At 42.9% G+C, this 20,893-nt stretch overlaps 1 protein-coding gene across 16 annotated transcripts in view; it reads left to right on the top strand.

Annotated features, from left to right (window-relative positions):
• Window positions 1-12,251, top strand: part of cutc (cutC copper transporter homolog (E. coli)) — a 40,458-nt gene extending 28,207 nt beyond the window's left edge. For 14 of the 16 annotated variants that reach the window (XM_072238967.1, XM_072238962.1, XM_072238974.1 and 11 more), the window contains 3 exons: window positions 106-133; window positions 5,975-6,080; window positions 11,807-12,251. In XM_072238967.1, coding sequence (XP_072095068.1) covers window positions 106-133; window positions 5,975-6,080; window positions 11,807-11,918 — 246 coding nt within the window. In that variant the 3' untranslated portion in view covers window positions 11,919-12,251. Of the gene's footprint in view, window positions 1-105; window positions 134-5,974; window positions 6,081-6,773; window positions 8,448-11,806 lie in introns of those variants that run through there. The other 2 variants (XR_011882666.1, XM_072238973.1) reach the window with 2 other exon arrangements.
• Window positions 12,252-20,893: the final 8,642 nt, after the last annotated feature.

The following is a 20,893-nucleotide window of genomic DNA, read 5'->3' as shown; positions in this document are numbered from 1 at the left end:
TCTTTCCTAGTGTAATCAACATCTGTATGGTCCAAACTTCGGCCCCGTTGTAGTTCCCTCATTCTAGTCACTAATTTCATTTATGTTTCCATTTATGTTATTCAGGCAAAACAAAGGATAATTGTTGTAGCAGGTAACCACCTTTTCCATTTCAAATTATTTTAATGACTTTTGTTGTAACGAAGGTAGCAGGGTCTGGTGGGGTGTAATTCAGATTGTAATGAAAAATTATTTTCGTAAAAATGGAGTGTTTTTATCAGTGGCTCTTCAAAGTCAATTTTATTGTCATATGCACAAAGACGTGCACAGATGCAATGAGAAACTTACAGTAGCATCACAGGTGTATATATATACAGGATTCACAAGAAAAAAAATCTTAAATTATACATTTTTTGGCAAGAAAATACAATCAGAACAAAAAAAGGTTAATTTTAGAGTAAAGTCATCAGTGTTCACAGTGTTTATTATGATTACATTTTTGCTAGGTTGATTCAAGAACTGAATGGTTGAAGGGAAGTAGCTGTTCCTGAATCTGGTGGTGTGGGACTTCAGGCTTCTATACCCTCTGGTAGCTACAAAAAAGTGGCATGGTCCAGATGGTGGGGATCTTTAATGACAGATGTTGTCTTTCAGAGGCAGTGCCTCCTATAGATACTACCGATGGTAGTGAGAGATATGCCCGTGATGTTTTGGGATGAGTCCATTTCCCTCTGCAGCTTCATGCGTTCCATTGCATTTGAATTGCTGCACCAGACCAGGAAGAACCAGTCATGATACTTTCAATCTCTCCCTCTCTAGTTCTGGCAACAGCCTCGTAAATCTTCTCTGTATTTGTCCCAGTTTAACTATGTGACCATTGTGGTAAACAATGGCTTAATAACTGGGTCACTCATAGAATATAAGCCAGTTTTATTTTTAATTTGCTGATAGCCAAATCATCCAGTTTAATTGAACTAAGTTTGTTTGTAAGTAAGTTTCATTAGTAATTCAATCAAATTCAGATAGGACTGGTGACACTGTGCACAGTGTGTTGTATAGTGAACTGTGCTGTACCATACACAGTGTTGGTCAATCCATCATAGGAAATACATAGTTAAACTGGGTCAAATCCAGAGATGATTTATGAGGATGTCACCAGGACTAGAAGGCCTCAGTTGTAGAGAGAGGTTGGCCAGACTTGGTCTTTATTCCTTCGAATGTGGGAGAATGAGAGGCAACCTTACTGAAATGTTTAATATTATAAGAGACATGGATAAGGTGGATAGTAACAGCCTTTTTCCCAGGGTAGGGGTATGGGGTATAGGTTTAGGGAGAGAAGGGAAAGATTTAAAAGGGACCTGAGGGGCAACGTTTTCACCCAGAGGGTGATTGATGAATTCATGGAATAAGCTGCCAGAGGGAGTGGTTAAGGCAGGTACAAGTTTCTTAAATTTAAGAAGTACTTGGGTAGACATTTGAAGGGACAGGGCTTAAAGGGACATGTGTAGAATGGAGAAAATGGAGACTAGCTGGGGAGGCACTGTGGTCAACATGGATGGGTTGGGCTGAATGGCCTGTGTCATGCTATATCGCTCCTTTAAACTATAACACATCTGTAACAGCTCCTGCATGTTGTCACCCCACTCAAGAAAGGATTTTCTACTTTCTGTCAATTCTATTGAGTAAACTAAGTGAATTTTTGATGAATATCTTTGTTGTTTGACTAGAACTGATAGTTGCAAACTAAACACGAGATTCTGCAGGTGCTAGGAATCTTGAGCGACATGCAAACAGTGCTGGAGGAACTTGGGCAGCACGAATGGAGGGGAATAAACAGTTGATGTTTCAGGCTGAGACCCTGCGTCAGGACCGGAAAGGAAGGGGCTAGAAGCCAGAATAAGAAGGGGAGGGAGGGGGAGGAGTACAAGTGGGCAGATGATAGGTGAGACCAGATGAAGGGGGAAGGTGGGTGGGTTGAAGTGAGAGCTGGGAGGTGATAGGTGGAAGAAGGAGGAACCTGACTGGGGAAGACAGTGGGCCATGGGAGAAAGGGAAGAAGGGGCACCAGGGGCAGGTGACTCATCCCTATCCAGTCCATACCAATAAATGGCTTACATATTGGCCAATAATTGGCACCTAATTCCGAGAAGCAGTTTTAGTTTTGTCTTGTAAACAGGGCAGTGTCCAGTTTTTTGGATGTTATGAAGAATATTGGTGTGTGCAAGATTAACTTACAATAATAAATAAATAATAGGTGCAAAAAGAGAGCAGATATGGTGAGGTAGTATTTATGGATTGGTTCAATGTCCATTCAGAGGTTTGATGGCAGAGGGGGAAGAAGCTGCTTATAAAGAAAAAAAAACCCAAACTGCTAGAGGAGCTGAACACGTCAGGCAACATCTGCAGGGTTAAAACGATTAGGTTAAGACTTTTAATCTGAGCTGGATAAAGATATGAGGAAACGGGTGGGGTGGTGGTGGTGGGGAAAAACTGGGAGGCACAATAGCTGCGTCCAGGTGAGGAGGGATGATAGGTGGAGGAGGGGATAGTGGGAGTAGCGACGGCTTGGAGGCAACAAAGGGCTCCTATTTTCTTGTGTTCCTGTGCCATACCCATCTCTAAGGTTTAAATGATTGCTTTTTTCCTCTGGTGAAAGAGCCAGTAGGTGTCAGTGTTTCACTCCACACTCACTGTCAAGGGTCAAGCATCAACTTTATTAGCCGTATATATTTACATGTTAAGAATTTGTTGTGGAGTGTTAGTCAGAACACCACGTTCAACAAAAGACAACAACATCCAACGATGATAAAGAATTATATAAAAATATAGTTAAATGTTAAAGTAGAGAGAGGGAATAAAATGTGTATAAATACATCAAAACCAACATGTATTTACACTGTAAACAGCATTGTAAAAGTGACTTGGAGTGTTTGCAGTGCATTGACAGGGTTAGTAACAGATGGCGGGGGGGAGAGCTAACTAGAGTGGTTGTTCAGATTAACTGGCTAGAGGAAGGAACTTTTAAGATGCTGTAATAACCCTATAGTACTTTCCAGAAGGGAGCTTTTGGAAAGGCAGTAACGTTCCAGTTCAAGTTTATATCAAACATCCGTGTACATGTATACAGCTGAATGAATCAAGATCCCTCTGGGACCAAGGTGCAAAACACAGTACTGTATTTGTCAATGTGGAGTGGAGAGTGAGCTTATAAATCTGGTGCAAGCAGAAGATGTTGGGAATGGCAAGGGTGGAGAGCTGTGGGAGGGGTGGGGGACTTGTTGCAGAGAGGGAGTGCCAGGGCATGGTAGTGGTGGAGTTGCAGACACACCCAGCCCTGAGGCATCAGGTAAAGCAATTTGATTTCAAACAATTGGTTTATTGATCATTACAGAATGTCTCTCTTCTGCATCCCACTCCCTCTCCTCTACCTTCACCTTTTCCTAGCTATGATTCCCTCTCTCTGCCCCCTTTCCCACTCTCAGTCCACATTAGAGACCCATAGCAGAATCAGGTTATGAAATATGTTTTTTGTGGCAGTATAGTACATTCCATTATAAAGTTACTACAACACTATAAGACCATTAAATCATAAGACGTAGGGGCAGAATTAGGCCACTTGATCCATCAAATCTGCTCCGCCATTTCATCATGGCTGATCCATTTTCCCTGTCAGCCCCAATCCCTTGCCTTCTCCATATATCCTTTCATGCCCTTTCTAATCAGAAACCTATCAACCTCTGCCTTAAATATACTCAATAACTTGGCCTCCACAGCTGCCTGTGCCAATGAATTCCACAGATTAACCACACTCTGGCTAAAGAAATTACTTCTCATGTCCAGTCTAAAAGGATGCCCCTCTGTTCTGACTTGGACTCCCCCACAAGAGGAAACATCTTCTCCACATTCTTTCAATGTTTGATAGGTTTCAATGAGGTTACCCCTCATTCTTCTGAATTCTAGTGAGCAGAGGCCCAGAGCCATCAAACACTCCTCATATGACAAGCCTTTCAATCTTGGAATCATTTTTGTGAACCTCCTATGAAACCTCTCTAACATTAACACATTCACTGTACAAAAGTCTTTGGCACCCTAGCTATATATAAAACTTTTTTCCACAGTACTTTATATCACATACACACAGGAGATTTAGCAGATGCTAGAAATCCAGAGCAACACACGTAAAATTTTGGAGGAACTCGGTGGGTCAGGCAGCATCGATGGAAATGTATTGATGTTTTGGGCCAAGACCCTTTTTCTGGACTGGAAGGAAAGGGGGAAGACACCAATAAAAGGTGGGGAGGAGGGTAGGGAGGTCGAGCTAGAAGGTGATAGATAAAGCCAGGTGGGTGGGAAGAGCTGGAGAAGAAGGAACCTCATGCAAGTTCCCAGGAAGGATACATGGCTGAGGTTGTGGGTCTGGGTGAGCACATGGTCGAAGAGCTGGAGGGCAATAGAGATCACAGAGGGAGAGCAGTGAGAGAGGATCTCACTAAAATCTCGTTGAAAAGAAGGTTTAAACTTCTTCAGGATAGGCATCCCTTGAAGAGACTTCACAAAGGAGCAGCAAACTGTAAACACGAGATTCTGTAGATGCTAGAAATCCAGAGCAACACACACAAAATGCTGGAGGAACTCAGTAGGTCAGGCAGCATCTGTGAAAATGATAGATCACATATAGCGTATAAAATATTATTGATGTAGTAATATTAACAGATAAAGAAAAGGTATTCTGAAAATTTGCAAGTTGACATCAAGTGCACTTACACATACAGTTAAATGTGCAATACTGTAATAGTACTAGGTGACAGCAAGGTGTTCAGAAGTCTCAGCCTGGGGAAGAAGCTGTATCCAGCCTAACTGTCCTTGTTCTAGTATTATGGTACCTCCTGGCTGATAGACAAAGAGATAGTGGGAGTGATGGGAGAGGTCCTTGACAATGCTGAGGGCTCTGCGAATGCAGCACTTCTGGGGAGGGGTGTGGACAAAGACCCCAGTGATTCTCTCAGCAGTCCTCACAATCCGTTTCAGGGGCTCGCGGTCAGATGCCTTGCAATTCCCTTACCAGACGGTAATACAGCTAGTGGTGCTCTGATAGAATGGGGGCAGGGAGCCTCACACGCCTCAGTCTGACATTGACCTAGATTTAAAATGAAGTGAGGAAACAGAATTCGAGGCTGAAGCTGATTCCAATTTGCAGTGTTCCTAATAAGGAAGGAGCGGATAGCTTGACAGTGTTTTCCCTGGAGTGCAGGAGGCTGAAGGATGACCTTACAGAGGTATATAAAATATTGAGGGGCAAAGATAATGTGGGTATTCAGAGTCTTTCTCCCCAGGGGAGGGAGTCTAAAAACAGAGGGCATAGTTTTAAGGTGAGAGAGGAAAGGTTTAAAGCGGTCTCAGTGGCATAATTTTCACACAGAGGGTGGTGTGTATATGGAACGAGCTGCTAGAGATTGGTATCATGTAGAGTTTACAATTGTAGGAGAGCGTGAAACAAGCTGTCAGTGGGAATGGTGGTTGCAGGTTTGATTGCAACGTTTGAGAGAAATTTGGATTGGGGCAAGGATGGGAGGGGTGTGGAGTGCTATGGTCCAGGTACAGGTACAAGGACTATGCAGAAATATAGTTTGGCACAGACTAGATGGGTTGAAAGGCCTGTTTCTGTGCCTTAGTGCTCTGTAACTATTTAAATGTAACTTAGGCTGGTACGTGGATAGGAAAGATTTAGAGAGATATGGGACAATGGTGACCAAGGCAGGGTGGGACGGTGGTTGGCATGAATAAGATGGGCCGAAGGGCCTTGTTTCCATGCTGCATAACTGTATGACTCCTCAGTCATTTTGCGCAATAGGTAACCTTGCTGCCTAAGTGACACAGCAGGTAGTGCTGTTGTCTCAGTCCCAGCAGTGCAGATACGATCCTGACCTCGGGGTGCTCTCTCGGTGGTGTGCTCTGCCTGTGTAACAAAAAGTATCTTGTCTGTCTTTCTGCCTAGGTGGCGGAATAACAGAAAGAAACCTGCAGCGGATTCTGGAAGGCTCTGGCATCTGCGAATTTCACTGTTCTGCTCGATCTTCCCGAGACTCTTTAATGAAGTTTCGGTAAGGCAAATTAAACGATTGATTCTAACACTGGATGTATAAAGTTTGAGGGAAGATTGTATCTATCACTTGATACTATTTTAGGAACAGCATCCATTTTTAATTCGGTTTTGCTTCACATTAGTGAATTTCTTACCACAAGTATAATAAAAACTTAATTTTTTCTCTGTAGTAACCTTTGATAAGCTGCCAGAGGCAGATACAATGTAGCATAAATTAGGGGTCGCCAACCCATCGATCGCGATCGACCAGTCGATCTTTGAGACTTTCCTAGTAGATCCCGAAGAAAAATCAAAAATAAATACACAAATACTGTTGTAATGTGAGCATTATAAAAGTAAGTAATACTAATTTGGATAATGGTAATATAGCAATATTTTCACTAAAAAGCTGTTTGTAAAGAAAGATTGTTTCCGGGTTGTGGGGGTTTAGGTCCATTCTTTCTGCCCAGTGCACATGTGTGTAGTTCCCCCACCATGCACCGTGTTTTCAGCGTAGCCTGTGCTGCATCAAAGCGACCAATTAGATTAGGTAACAGTACAGACTGTTGCGAACATCAATATATGGCAGTGTCCCCAACCTCCGGGCTGTGAAGCATGCAGGGGTGCAGCAGTAGTCGGGATGCACACAGCACATCTTTAAGTAAAAAAGCCGAAATAAACAAGCTAATTAATTAGGTGAATGTCGGCTCAGGTCAGAGGTGACGCAATCGGCAATCGCTTGTGATACCCTGATAGCCTGGCGGAGGTTCCACAAAAGAAGGTGAAAACATACAAATTCCATCCAGAATGGGAAGAGGAATTTCTGTTTACCTTGGTGAAAGACAAGTGTGTACGTATGTTGTGCCACCAAACATAAGCACTGACTGAACAAGGGAATCTGGAGCAGCACCACAACACCAATCACCAGAAATTTAAAGACACCTACCCCCCCCCCCCCCCAAAGAGCTCAATTCGTGCCTGGAAAGTTGAGCTGAAATCGGGGTTGAAGGCCCAGCAATCGTTTTCCACATAACATGCTGCTCAAAATAAGTCTGCTATTGAAGCATCATTTCGTGTAAGTCACCTTTTGGCTAAACACAAGAAGCCTTCTACAGATGGCGATTTATTCAAGGAAGTAATGGTCATTACCGCAGAGACTGTTTTTAATGACTTTAAAAACAAAAACGGCATCACAACTGCAATACGTAATATACTGCTTGGCCCTGCGACAGTGACAAGGAGGTTAGAGTCACCGTCAGAGGACGTGAATATTTTTCACTACAATTCGATGAATCCCTGGATCTAATGCAAACAGCTCAGCTTGTTGTATTTGTCAGAATGGCTTTCCAGGATTTTACAACAAAGGAGGACTTCCTCACTCTTTTGCAATTAAAGGAAAGAATGAGAGGTGAGAATATTTACAATGAGTTTAAAAAATATGTCCGTGAAAATGACATCCCCATTCATAAACTGGTGGCAATTACTACTGATGGGGCCAAGCAATGCGCGGTGTGCGCGTTAGTTTTATAGCACTAAAAGTCAGTGCCTACTTCGGGTCAACTTATCTATGTGAAATTGCATTTTTGCAGACGAAAATTATTAAATCTAAGTACAGGAGCTGACTTACTGATATAGACACCTCACTAGGGTTGCCAACTTTCTCACTCCCAAATAAGGGACAAAAGTAGCAGTCAAATCCCGGGACATTTGTGTTTACCCCAAAAAGACTACAATGACCATGAAGCCTTGCGCAGGCACCTGTGTGTGCATGCGCGTACGTTGATTTTTTTACCCCATGAATTGGTTTTGACTTAATTTTCATTATTTCTACTTTATATAGGCTGTGTACTTATCATATCATTCCTGCTTTTACTATATGTTAGTGTTATTTTAGGTTTTATGTGTTATTTGGTATGATTTGGTAGGTTTTTTTTGGATCTGGGAACGCTCAAAATTTTTTCCATATAAATTAATGGTAATTGCTTCTTTGGCGTAAAGCATTTTGGCACAAAAGGTTTCATGGGAACGCTCTACCTTAGTGGGGGGAATACGGGACAGTTGGCAACCCTACACCTCACAGACTGTCTCAGACTGGCTGTCTGTAGTTATGAGCCAAATTTCAGGGAACTATCAGAAAGTATTCAGCCCCAGTCATCACACTGAGTGCAACAGTCAATCTTTATTCATTTATTTTTCGTGTTGAAATAAAGTTAAATAATGAAACTTAGAATTAAAGGTGTGAAGTATTGTAATATTCTTAAAGAAAGACAGCTATGGCCTGTTTGATACGCTAGTTACAGTCTTTTCTTGTTTGAATGAATTTGAAAGTTTGACAAAAGTATTTTGTGTAATTCAAATACAATTTGCCCAAATAAAAGGCCTCAAATTGGAAGTACAATCTGACCTGTTTTTTCTCTATAAACGATTTAGTAGGTAGATCTTGCCTTTCACTGAGGTTGAGGTAGGGGATCTTGGGCTTAAAAAAGTTGATGACTACTAGCATAAATAAATAAATATTCTGTCAGGGGCCGCAGAACGGTTAGCGCATCGCTTTACAGTGCTGGTGACCTGGGTTCAATTCCCACCCTGTCTGTAAGGAGTTTGTATATTCTCCCCAGTACCATGTGGGTTTCCTCCAGGTGCTCTGGTTTCCTCCCACAATCTAAAGTTAGTAAGTAAGTTGGTCATTCTAAATTATCCTGTGATTAGGCTAGTGTTAAGTATGTGGTTTATTGGGTAATGCGGCTTACTGAGCCAGAAGGGTCTGCTTTGCGCTCTATCTCTAAGTAAAATCAATAATTTAAGCTGAGTCACAATAAATAATGGTCCTTGTTACGTATGCACGGGGCAAGAATGACAATAGAGTAGCATGATTAAATGTTTTTACTGAGTCATGTTAGTAACGGTATATGATGAGCAAATTATAGTTGGGGGGTTTCAAACTGAGCTTGCCCAGATGAAAGCATGTGCTCTCGAAAACCCGTGTCCAAAAGAGAGTGTCCCTCGCATGTCGGAGGCCGAGTTGATTTACTGCACCATCAATTGGCCATGTGTACTCTTCAAAGTTCAAAGTCAATTTATTATCAAAGTATATGCCACTATGTACTACCCTGAGATTCGTTTTCTTATGTGCATCCACAGTAACTACAAAGAAACACAATAAAACCAAGCACCTTAAAACTGTGCCCTCTTATGCTAGCCATTTCAGCCCTGGGAAAAAGCCTCTGACTATCCACAGGATCAATGCCTGTCATCATCTTATACACTAAATACAGCAGATGCTGGAAAATCTGAGATAAAAATAGAGAATGCTAGAAATATTCAGCAGGTTAATCAACATCTGTAGGGAGAGAGAAACACAGCAACAAAGTGTACGAGCAGATTTTCTTTTAAACATGTTAATTTTGTCCATAAGTCATAAAATGCACAAAAGATACAGGAGGACATAATTTTAAGGTGACTGGAGGAAAGAGTAGGAGGTATATCAGAGTTAGATTTTTTGTACAGTGAGTATAGAACACACAGCCTGGGGTGGTGATAGAGGCAAATGTATTAGGGACTTGTAAGGACTTGTAAGAGACTCTTAGATAGGCACATAGATGAAAGAAAAATGGAGGGCTTTGAGGGAGGGAAGGATTAGATTGATCTTGGAGTAGGTTAAAAGGTTGGCACAACATCATGGGTTGTGTCTACCTTTTAACCTACTCTAAGATCAGTCTTAGAGTAGGCTTTTTCCTGCTGCCTTTCTTGAAAAGGGGAACCATGCTTTTCATCCTCCAGTCATCTAGCTCCTCACATGAGGCCTGTTCCTTGTTACTTACTATGGTAACCATACCTCCACAGTATTGTAACAAATAGCATCAAATGTGCTTTGGAATTATAAGAAAGAGCAGGTACTAAAAAAGAAACTGTTTTTGCCATTCATAGGAATGAACATATGTACTTACATATGACTTTTAAATTCAAGAATATTTTGTGAGCTTGTTTAAATGTAGGAGTGTCCATAAATGGGTGTTTTTTAACCAGATGAACTCCCTGCGAATGATGTAGGTTAATGGCTTTCAGCTGGTGAAAGTTATTCAGCTTGAACTATTAACTCTTCTTCCCCTCTCTGTAGATGCTGTCTGACCTGCTAAATATTTCTGATATTACCTCTTTAATATTAAACCACTTGGAATCAAGGTCATTATGTTAAGAGGTCTGTCACTGAGATATGGGCAGCTGAATCTAGGCTTTTGTACCTCTCTCTGCAATTGGATTCTTGACTTCCTAACCAGAAGACCACAAACTGTGCAGATTAGAAATAACATTTCCACCTCGCTGACAATTAACACTGGCGCTCCACGGGGATGTGTGCTTAGCCCACTGCTCTACTTCCTCTGCACTCATGACTGTGTGACTAGGCATAGTTCAAAGAGCACCTATAAATTTGCTGATGATTCAACCATAATTGGCAGAATTTCAGATGGTGATGAAAGAGCATACAGTAATGAGATATACCAGTTAGTTAAGTGGTGTCACAATAACAGCCTCGCACTCAACATCAGCATGACTAAGGTGTTGATTGTGGACTTCGGGAAGGGTAATACATAGGAACACAAACAATCCTCATAGAGGGATCAGAAGTGGCATGAATAAGCAATTTCAAGTCCCTGGGTGTCAATATCTCTGAGGACCTAACCTGGATGCAACATATTGATGCAGCTATAAAGAAGACAAGGCAGCGGCTATATTTCATTAGGAATTTGAGGAAATTTGGTTTGTCAAGTAAAACACTCAAAAACTTCTACAAATGTACCTTGGAGAGAATTCTGATTGGCTGTATCACTGTCTGGTATGGGGGTGTTACTGCATAAGATTGAAATAAGTTGCAGAAACCTGTAAAATTAATCAGCTCTGTCATGGGTACTACCCTCTGTAGTATCCGAGAGATCTTCAAGGAGCGGCGCCTTAGGAAGACGGCGTCCATCATTAAGAATCCCCACCAGCCAGGACATGCCCTCTTCGCACTGTTGCCATCGGAAAGGAGTTACAGAAACGTGAAGGCACACACTCGGTGATTCAGGAACAGCTTCTTCCCCTCAGCCATCTGATTTCTGAATGGACATTGAACCCATGAACACTACCTCACTACTATTATTTCTGTTATTTTGCACAACTTAATTTAACTTAACTATTTAATAGACATATATATACTTTAACTATATTTATTTATCATGTATTTCATCGTACTGTTGCCATAAAGTTAACAAATTTCAAGACATATGCTGATGTTAAATTTGATTCTGAATGAATCTAAAGCCCTAAAGGTCTCTTGTTGTTCTCTATAGTTGAACAAGCAGCAGCTATGAGTATCAACCATAGTCACCACTTACTCTTCCTCATAATGCACCAGGATATATTGATCCCAGATCGGCTTCTACAGCCACCTGAGAACCTACCAATAGACAACCCCTTGGGAGAACATACTCAACTCGAGTGATTGCACTACTGTAGCTAAACACAATGCACCGTGGTCTACCTGTATATCACTACTGTACTGATCAGTGAACAGTATTCTGTCCCCACTTTGATATCTTCTTGCATATCTCCAAAGAAATCTTGCAAGGTGGTCTTACCTGCCAAAGATACACGGGACATCTTTACTAACCAGGCAGATGCAATGGAGGATATGATCAGATGGTAGCGATGGTCAATTAGAGCTGCAGTGGGATAATACCTGTTTGTTTCTTCTTCTCTCAATAGAAACAACTCGGTCTCAATGGGAGCCTCCCTCTCCCCGCCAGAGTACAGCGTGAAAGTGGCAGACATCTGTAAGATTCGAACATTGAATGCCATTGCCAAGGACATTGTATAAATATGAAGAGTATCAAGCCTGGGTAAAGAAGGAACGTAGAGAAGCTACAAGGAAGAACTTACGTGTTTTAATGCGGGTCTTATCGTTTGAAAAAGGTTCTTTAGTTACTGCCTGAGAAAGAAGCAGCTAGGATAATTGGACTGAAAAGGAGTTGTAATGGATGGGGAGCCTGTCTGCATCTCTTTTGAAGATCATGAACCATCAGGTCTGGTTTAAATGTTCTGCAGTTCATGCCTAACCATATGAAGATGGATCTCTTCCCACTCAAAGTGTGTGGAGTACAATCTCTAGTTAACAATTATTACAATTAAAAACTTGCCTGGTTGGACCTCTTTTTCTGTTATAAAGTCCCCTTCTCTTACCCTTCCCTCCCTTTCTCCAGTGTGTGACTCTTTGTTGGGATATAGGTCTACGGTGCCTAACTCAGTTGTGTGTGACACCATTCAGGATGGCCACTCTCAATTCTACCTGGCCACAGATGTCTACATCCCTCTCTAAATCTGGAATGGGAAGCACTGATGAGTTCCTTTCAACCCAGCTATGATACTCCTGATGTCCAGCTGATACTTGGAACTCCACATAGGGCTAGGGATTAAAGCTGGGGTGCTTCTGTCCTGTGTTATCCCTGGATAAGACAAAAGTCGTAGGAGCAGAATTAGGCCATTCGCCCCATTGAGTCTGTTCCGCTATTCCATCACAGCTAATTTATTTTCCCTCTCAACCTCAGTCTCCTGCCTTCTCTACATAACCTTTGATGCCCTTACTAATCAAGAACATATCAAACTCCACTTTAAATATACTCCAATGACTTGACCTTCACAGCTGTCTATGGCAATGAATTTCACAGATTCACCAGCTTCTAGCTTAAAAAATTACACCTCATCTCTGTTCTAAAGGGACGTCCTTGCATTTTGAAGCTGTGTCATCTGGTCCTAGACTCTCCTACTACTGGAAACATCCTCTCATGTCCACTCTGTCTAGGCCTTTCAATATTTGGTAGGTTTCAATGAATTCGCTGTTTAATCCCCCCCTTGTTTTTCTAAACTCACTGAACCATCAGGGAAACAATTTTACGATTGCAAGATATGTTTCATATTGCTTTTGTCCTGAAAGACCCCAATAAGTTGATAGCTTTTTGTTGGTTTTAATTCAGCTGCTTTTGATATGATCAATTATTCAATAATTGATATAAAAGTTGATGTCATGGGCAAAAAGTTGATGTCACTAGTGCCTCTGCTTCTTTAGGAAGTTAAAGAAATTCAGCAGGCTCTCATTGTTTCTTACCAATTTTTAACAATGTACTGTAGAAAACATTCATTCTGTCTCGATACGTTACGATTTCATATCGCAACTGCTCTGCACATCACAAGAACCCACTCCCCCTACACTGACTTTCTATACTTCTTGCTGCCTGAAACAGTCAGCATAATCAAAGACCCCACCCACACCGAGCATTCTCTCTTCTTCCTCCTCCCATTGGGCAGAAGATACAAAAGCTTGAAAGCACCTATTACCAGGCTCAAGGACAGTTTCTACCCTGCTGTTGCCGGCTTTTAAACGGACCTTGTACAACAAGATGGACTCTTTATCGTTTACCTGCACTATACTCTTCCAGTTCATTTTATTCTGCATTGTTAAGTATACCTTATTCTAACTCAATGTACTGTGCGATGATTTAATCTGTATCAACAGTTTGTAAGACAAGCTTCTCACTGTATCTGGGTACATGTGACAATAATAATCTAATGTCAATATCAGTACCATGCTGAAACAAACTAAGAAACAAATATCGTTAATTCTTTGTTAGTTTTCTGCCTAAATGGTGAGATTTCATCTGTAGAATTGGGAGTTTAGAGTCATACAGCAAGAAACAATTCCTTCAGCCCACCACCAAGCTCCTATCCATTATAGTAGTAGTCATAGTCATACTTTATTGATTCCGGGGGAAATTGGTTTTCGTTACAGTTGCACCATAAATAATAATAGAACCATAAATAGTTAAATAGTAATATGTAAACTATGCCAGTAAATTATGAAATAAGTCCAGGACCAGCCTATCGGCTCAGGGTGTCTGACCCTCCAAGGGAGGAGTTGTAAAGTTTGATGGCCACAGGCAGGAATGACTTCCTATGACGCTCTGTGCTGCATCTCGGTGGAATGAGTCTCTGGCTGAATGTACTCCTGTGCCCACCTAGTACATTATGTAGTGGATGGGAGACATTGACCAAGATGGCATGCAACTTAGACAGCATCCTCTTCTCAGACACCACCGTGAGAGAGTCCAGTTCCATCCCCACAACATCACTGGCCTTATGAATGAGTTTGTTGATTCTGTTGGTGTCTGCTACCCTCAGCCTGCTGTCCCAGCATACGACAGCAAACATGATAGCACTGGCCACCACAGACCCGTAGAACATCCTCAGCAACGTCCGGCAGATGTCAAAGGGCCTCAGTCTCCTCAGGAAATAGAGACAGCTCTGACCCTTCTTGTAGACAGCCTGGAATTACTAATTCCATTTACCAGTGACTTTTACCCTGGTGATTTACATGCTGATTGAGATGGTCCGTGTGAAAGTCTCTGCCTTCCCCACGTGCTCAGTCATTGTGTTCCAGATCCAACCACTCAGAGTAAGAAACTTGCCCCATTGATCCCCTCAAAACCTCCTTGCCCAAACCTACTGTCTAGTTTTAGACACCCTACTAAAATTGGTAAGTTGGTTCATTATTGTCAGGTGCACTGAGATGCAGTGAAAAGTTTGACCTGCATACCATCTCTACAGTAATACATAGGAAAACAATAATAGGATGCAAAATAAAGTGTTACAGTTACAGAGAAGGTGCAGTGCAGGCAGATACTAAGGTGCAAGGTCACAACATGTTAGATGGTGAGGCCAAGTCCATCTTATCAGACAAGGAGACTATTCAGTATAGAAATGGGATAGAAGCTGTCCTTGAGTCTGGTGGTAGGTGTTTTCAGGCTTTTGTATCTTCTGCCTGATTGGAAAGGGAAGAAGAGAAAATATCTGGGGTGGATGGGGTTTTTTATTATGCCGGCTACTTTACCACGGCATTGAGAAGTTTGGAAGGCATTCCTGGAGTGGAGGAGGCTGATTTCCATGATGTGCTGAGCTATGTTTTGCAGAGAGACGTTTCTTGTTAAATAATCTTTATGCCCATTAGTAAAGCCCATTGATTCTACTGTCCCCTAAAGCGAAGTACTCTGGACCACCACAGTTTTTTCTACTGTTCCTTAAGGTAAAGTTCTCTGGAGCATCACAACTTGATCTGTTAAATGATTCCTAATGTTGATTTCATAGCCAATCTCCCTAAACACGTGTCTTCTGATCACAGGTACCCAGCTCTCCTCCTTCTATCTGTCATAGAATACAGCAGCACCGAAACAGGTCCTTTGGCCCATCTAGTCCATGCCAAACTATTATTCTGCCTCGTCCCATTGATCTGCACATGAACCATAGCCCTCCATACTCCTCCTATCCATGCACTTATCCAAACTTCTCTTAAGTGTTGAAATCAAACTCCCGCCCACCACTTCTGCTGGCAACTTTTTTTCTCATTTGCAAAATTCTCAGTGAAGAAGTGCCCCCTCATGTTGCTCCTCAGTCATACGTAACTGTGAATATTCTGTTCTAAGGAGAGCTGTCATAGCTCCTCTGGTGATATTCCTCATTCCCTGGATCCTTCCAATACATCTCGTTAATAAATCTCTTTTATACCTCCTCAAAGACCTTGACCACCTTCTCTTGACGCACTTGTGGGTCTCAGATTGATTGCAATCTTTCAGCTGAGGCCAAACCAGTTATGCTTATACTTTGTCATCTAAGCTTTCCTTTTAAAATAAATTCAAGAATCATTTAATTTTTAAAATAACTTCCTGAAATTATTCTGTCACTGTTAAAGACTTCTGATAATGCAACAGTTTTTTTTTTTGCAGAAGGCCAAAACTACAAGTGCTTCATTGTTGCATCACTAAAATCTTTCTGGAATATTTCAAAGGTTCATTTTAATATCAGAGAATGTATACGGTATACGACCTGAGATTCTTACTCTTCATGAAATGAAGACATCCACGAAACAAGAACCCCATAGAACAAATGATAGAAACATCAAAGCCCCTCCTGTTCCCCTCCCACTCATGTCAGCAGAGGCACTGACCTCCCCCCGTGCAAGCAGCAGTAGAAGTCCCCAAAGAGACCGCGATCCAGAGTCCGTCAAAGCTACAGTCCATAACGCAGCACTTCAAGCAGGCTCCCTCTCGCCATCAGCGGAGAGAGAGAGGTTGCTCCTGCAACGACGAAAGTGGAGACCAGAAACTTGTTCTGGTGTTGCAATCTTCCACGTTGCTTCTCTCTTTCTCCATCAGAGAGAGAGGGAACACTTGAGTACAGAGGCCTTCTTCTGATGGCAGCCGGTGATTAGCAAACCCATTGCCTGTTGTCTGGATGCTTCAGTCAGTGAAATAGGCAAGAAACCGGGCCACTCCCTGAGGGTGCAAGTTTTCCAGGCCGCTCCTAGAGATAGTTGAAGCACTGGGCTGCACAGCTGGTCCAAAAACCCACTGCTTGCCAAGTACTGTATTTAAATTGTGGACCATGGATTTGCACTGATCCCAACCCCCTTGAAAAGAAAAGAAAGACATAAGGAGAATAAGCTGTTTGTAGACGAACTGGAAGGAAATCGCTGGTGCCAACTTTCTTGTTTTATTTAGACATACAGCACAATAACAGGCCCTCTGGCCCAGTGAGCCCACACCACCCAATTACACCCATGTGATCAATTAATTGACTAACCCTTGGAATGTAAGAGAAAATGCACACTCATGGGGCAACGTACAAACTCCTTACAGATAGCGGTGGAAATTGAAGCAGATTTCAAGCACTATAATAATGTTATACTATCTGCTACGCTATTATGGTGTCCTCAACTCCAAAATTAAGTGTGTCCCCAATAAATTGGTGTAACGCATTCAGCCCTATTCCAAAGCCCAACAGTGAGCCTGAAATGATCAGGAGTGGGTGTGATCCCAGGTCACTGGTAACAGTGACCAATAAGGGGCAGCTTTACTGCTTTTTGATCCTAATATCACCAAACTCGTCAATGTGTTCTATCTTTTCCAGCTTCCTTTTAAAGATTCCATTCTCTAAGGCAAGGCAGTTTCACAATCTGGTTAACTGGGCCCTGAAAGCTCAGATGTTCATTACAAACAGTCACTGACTGACTTAGCAGAAACCCCAGCAGTCATGTGAATGGGATGGCATGCTATGGATAAATGGGTTGCGACTGTACATTTGGCGTCACTAAACAAACAGTCGTGCAACTAGTAGATCCACTGCCTCACTGCTCTAGAGATCAGGGTTCGACCCTGGCCTTGCCTGCTGTCTGTGTGGGGCTTGCATGTTTCCTCTATGATTGCATGGGTTTCTTACTGTATTGTGGATATAGTATTAGAGTGCCAAAGGATGCAGTGGGATATCAATTGGTTGTAGATATAGGCAGAGAAATGACAAATAGTCCAGCTGGAAAATGGCAGATAGAATTTAACTCAGACAAATGTGAGCTGTTGCACTTTGGGAAGACAAACCAGGGTAGGGCATGCAGTGAATGGTAGGGCACTGAAGAGTGTGGTGGAGAGGGAATACAGATCCATAATTCTTTGAAAGTGGTGTCATGGTTAGATAGGATTGTAAAGAGAGCTTTTAGCACATTGGCTTTCATAAATTTGAGTACAGGATGACAACAAGATTGGGAATGCAGTAGACAGCAAGGAAGGTTATCATGGCTTGCAGAGGGATTTGTACCAGCTGGGGAAATGGTCTGAAATACGGCAGATGGAATTTAATACAGTTTGTTTAATAGGACTGGATGTTCTTAAAGATGACCACTAAGTAATGTTACTACCATTACAACACATCTTCAGTTGTGTACCTCGACATTACTGAGTGTTTCGGCCTTTTATCACAAGACACCCTCAGCCGAGGCAGGCCCACCACAGGCTGATCAGCCCTGGGTGTGTGTCACATGGTTAGTCTCTAGGTGGTCACTTGGCAGCCCAGACAGCACCCCTTCTTTTCAGCCACAGCCAGTGACTGCTCATTTCTGCGGCATTAGCAAGTGCTTTGATTGCCTTCCTATGGGCCTGCCCTCTGACCCCTACTTCCCTCAGCAGCCGTACGGTGGAACTGGCTACAAAGCCCCTGCACCCCACCTCGAATGGGCGCACTTTTACGTTCCAGCCTCGGTCCTCTGCTTCAGCTACAAGGTTAGCATATCGCAGCCTTTTCCGTTCGTAAGCTTCATCCACAGCATCCTCCCAGGGGACCGTGAGCTCAATGATAAAGACGCGCCGACAGGAGTTGGACCAAAGGAACAGGTCAGGCCGCAGGTTGGTCGTTGCAATTTCAGATGGGAAGGTAAGTCTCTGGTCTAAATCAACACGCGTTTCCCAGTCCCTGGCTGCACTCAGTGGGCATGAGTCATGAGGCAAGGGGTTAGCCCCCGGTTTCTCTCCTTCCCGGATGAAGGATGGTAGTTGTGGGACCGCTGTCTGGGCATTGAGAGGCCTGGTGTTGGTGGTTACTCTCTTACACTCAAGTTCAGCTGCCAAACGCCTCAGCACTTGGTTGTGTCACCAGGTGTATCTGGCTGGTCTTGTAACTAACCAAGATGTGCTTGAGGGATGCCTGAACTGCACACACAGGCCAGGCTGGATCCTCTCCCAGCCAAAGATTTAGGTTCGTAGGAGCGGGCAGGACATCATATGTTGCTCTGATGATGAAGCTCAGTCTGTTTGACTCCATGCTCCCCAGCTCACTCCATGTGATTTTCCTCCTCTCAACACCCTTCCACTTCATCCAGCAGCCTTGCTTGGCTTGGGACATTGCTTTGGCACATCTGGCTGCTTCTTCTTCGTGGCACACCTCCTCCACCACCACGTGCTGGCGTTCAGTTGTAGTAGCCTTTTGCCAGGTAGGTTTCATCACTCCAAGGCCAAAGCCTACTCTGCCCTGTTGGGCATATGTCCCGGAGTCGGAGGGTGGCTTCTGCGTCCAGTACTGCTGCCGCTGGGGTCCATTTCTTCCCTGCTGCTAGAGCAGGAGGAACGCCTCTTACGATTGGGTCCCGGGATTATTTGAGTGTCATTTCCAGCCTTGCTTTGGCACATTTGGGTTCCTTCACCAGGCTAGAAATTGGCAGTGAAAGGGCTCCGTTCCCGTAAAGTCCTATGCTGCTAAGGTGTCTTGGTAGCCCAAGCTACTTCCTCACATGCGAGTTCACCAGCCTCTCCAGCTGATTTACATGAGACATAGTGACCTCATAGATGGTAGTTGGCCATGTAAGCCAGGGCAGCAGTCCAACAGTGTACAGTACATTGGCTTTCATAAATTTGAGTACAGGATGACAAGAAGATTGGGAATGCAGTGGACAGCAAGGAAGGTTATCATGGTTTGCAGAGGGATTTGCACCAGCTATGGAAATGGTCTGAAATATGGCAGATGGAATTTAATACAGACAAATCCAACCAGAGTAGGTCTTGCACAGTGACAGAAGGGCACTAAGGATTGCAGTAGAACTAAAGGATCTGGGAATGCAGGTCCATAATTCGTTAAAGTGGTGTCACAGGTAGATAGGGTCGTAAAGAAAACTATTGGCATACTACCCTTCATAAATCTTCATTTTAAGTACAGGAGTTGGATGTTATGTTGAAGTTGTATAAGACGTTGGTTAGTTTTGTGTCCAGTTGTGGTCACCTAAATACAGGAAAGATATCAATAAGATTGAAAGAGTGCAGAGAAAATTTACAAAGATGTTGCTGGTACTTGAAGACTTGAGTTATAAGGAAAGGTTGAACAGGTTCGGACTTTATTCCCTGGAGGATGAGGGGATATTTGATAGAGGTTTACAAAATAATGAAAGGCATGGATAGGGTAAATGCAAGTAGGTTTTTTCCACTGGGGCTGGGTGAGACTAGAGATAGAAGTCATAGGTTAAGGATGAAAGGTAAAATAATAAAGGGGAACCTGAGGAGGAAGGTCATCACTCAGAGGATGGTGCAAGTCTGAAATGAACTGCCAGCCAAAGTAGTGGATGTGGGTTCGATTGCAAGGTTTAAGGGAAGTTTGGATAGGTACATGATTGGGAGCGGTATGGAGGGCTATGGTCCAGATACCAGTTGATGGGACTAGGCAGAAAAACAGTTTGGCATGGAGTAGATGGGCTGAAGGGCTCATCTGTGCTGTAGCACTGTATGATTATGGAGTTTAACCTGGTTAGATATGAGCCATTGCTCGTTGGAGACCAAATGTAAAGGGACAGCACGATGATAATGCCAGGGTGCTATGGAGTTCAACACAAGAGGGATCTTAGGGTTCAAGTCTATTATGCCTTGAAAATGGCTACACATGTTGTTAGGATAGTGAAGAAGACATATGGCATGTTTGCCTTTATTAGTTGAGGCTCTGACATTCCTCCCCCCCCCCCCGCCCATATTTCACAAAAATCACCTTAAAATTATGCCCCCTGGTATTAGTCATTTCTGTCCTGGAGAAAAATACTGGCTGTCCATTCCTATCTGTGCCTCTTATCATATTGTACACCTCATTCAAGTCACCTCTCATCCTCCTTCACTCCAAAGAGAAAAGTACTATCTCACTCCACCTCTCTTCATAACACATGTTCTGCAGTCCAGATATCATCCTGGTGAATCACCTCTGCACCCTGTCAAAAGCTTCCATCTCCTTCCTATAATAAGGGGACCAGAGGTCTTAGTGAGGCACTGCTCCTTGAAGTTGTCCTTGGCGACTATTATATGAATGCTGACATTCTCAGAGATGCTGCTAAAAAATTTCTTGCACCAGGTATTCCATACCTAGAGTCGTAGACATATGAAATATAGAAATAAGCTCTTCAGCCCATCAAGTCCATGTTAATTGTAAACCACCCACAAATCCTACGTTAAT

Source organism: Mobula birostris, chromosome 21 (assembly GCF_030028105.1).
Source record: "Mobula birostris isolate sMobBir1 chromosome 21, sMobBir1.hap1, whole genome shotgun sequence".
NCBI lineage: Eukaryota > Metazoa > Chordata > Chondrichthyes > Myliobatiformes > Myliobatidae > Mobula > Mobula birostris.
This window is presented reverse-complemented; position numbering and strand designations above follow the sequence as displayed.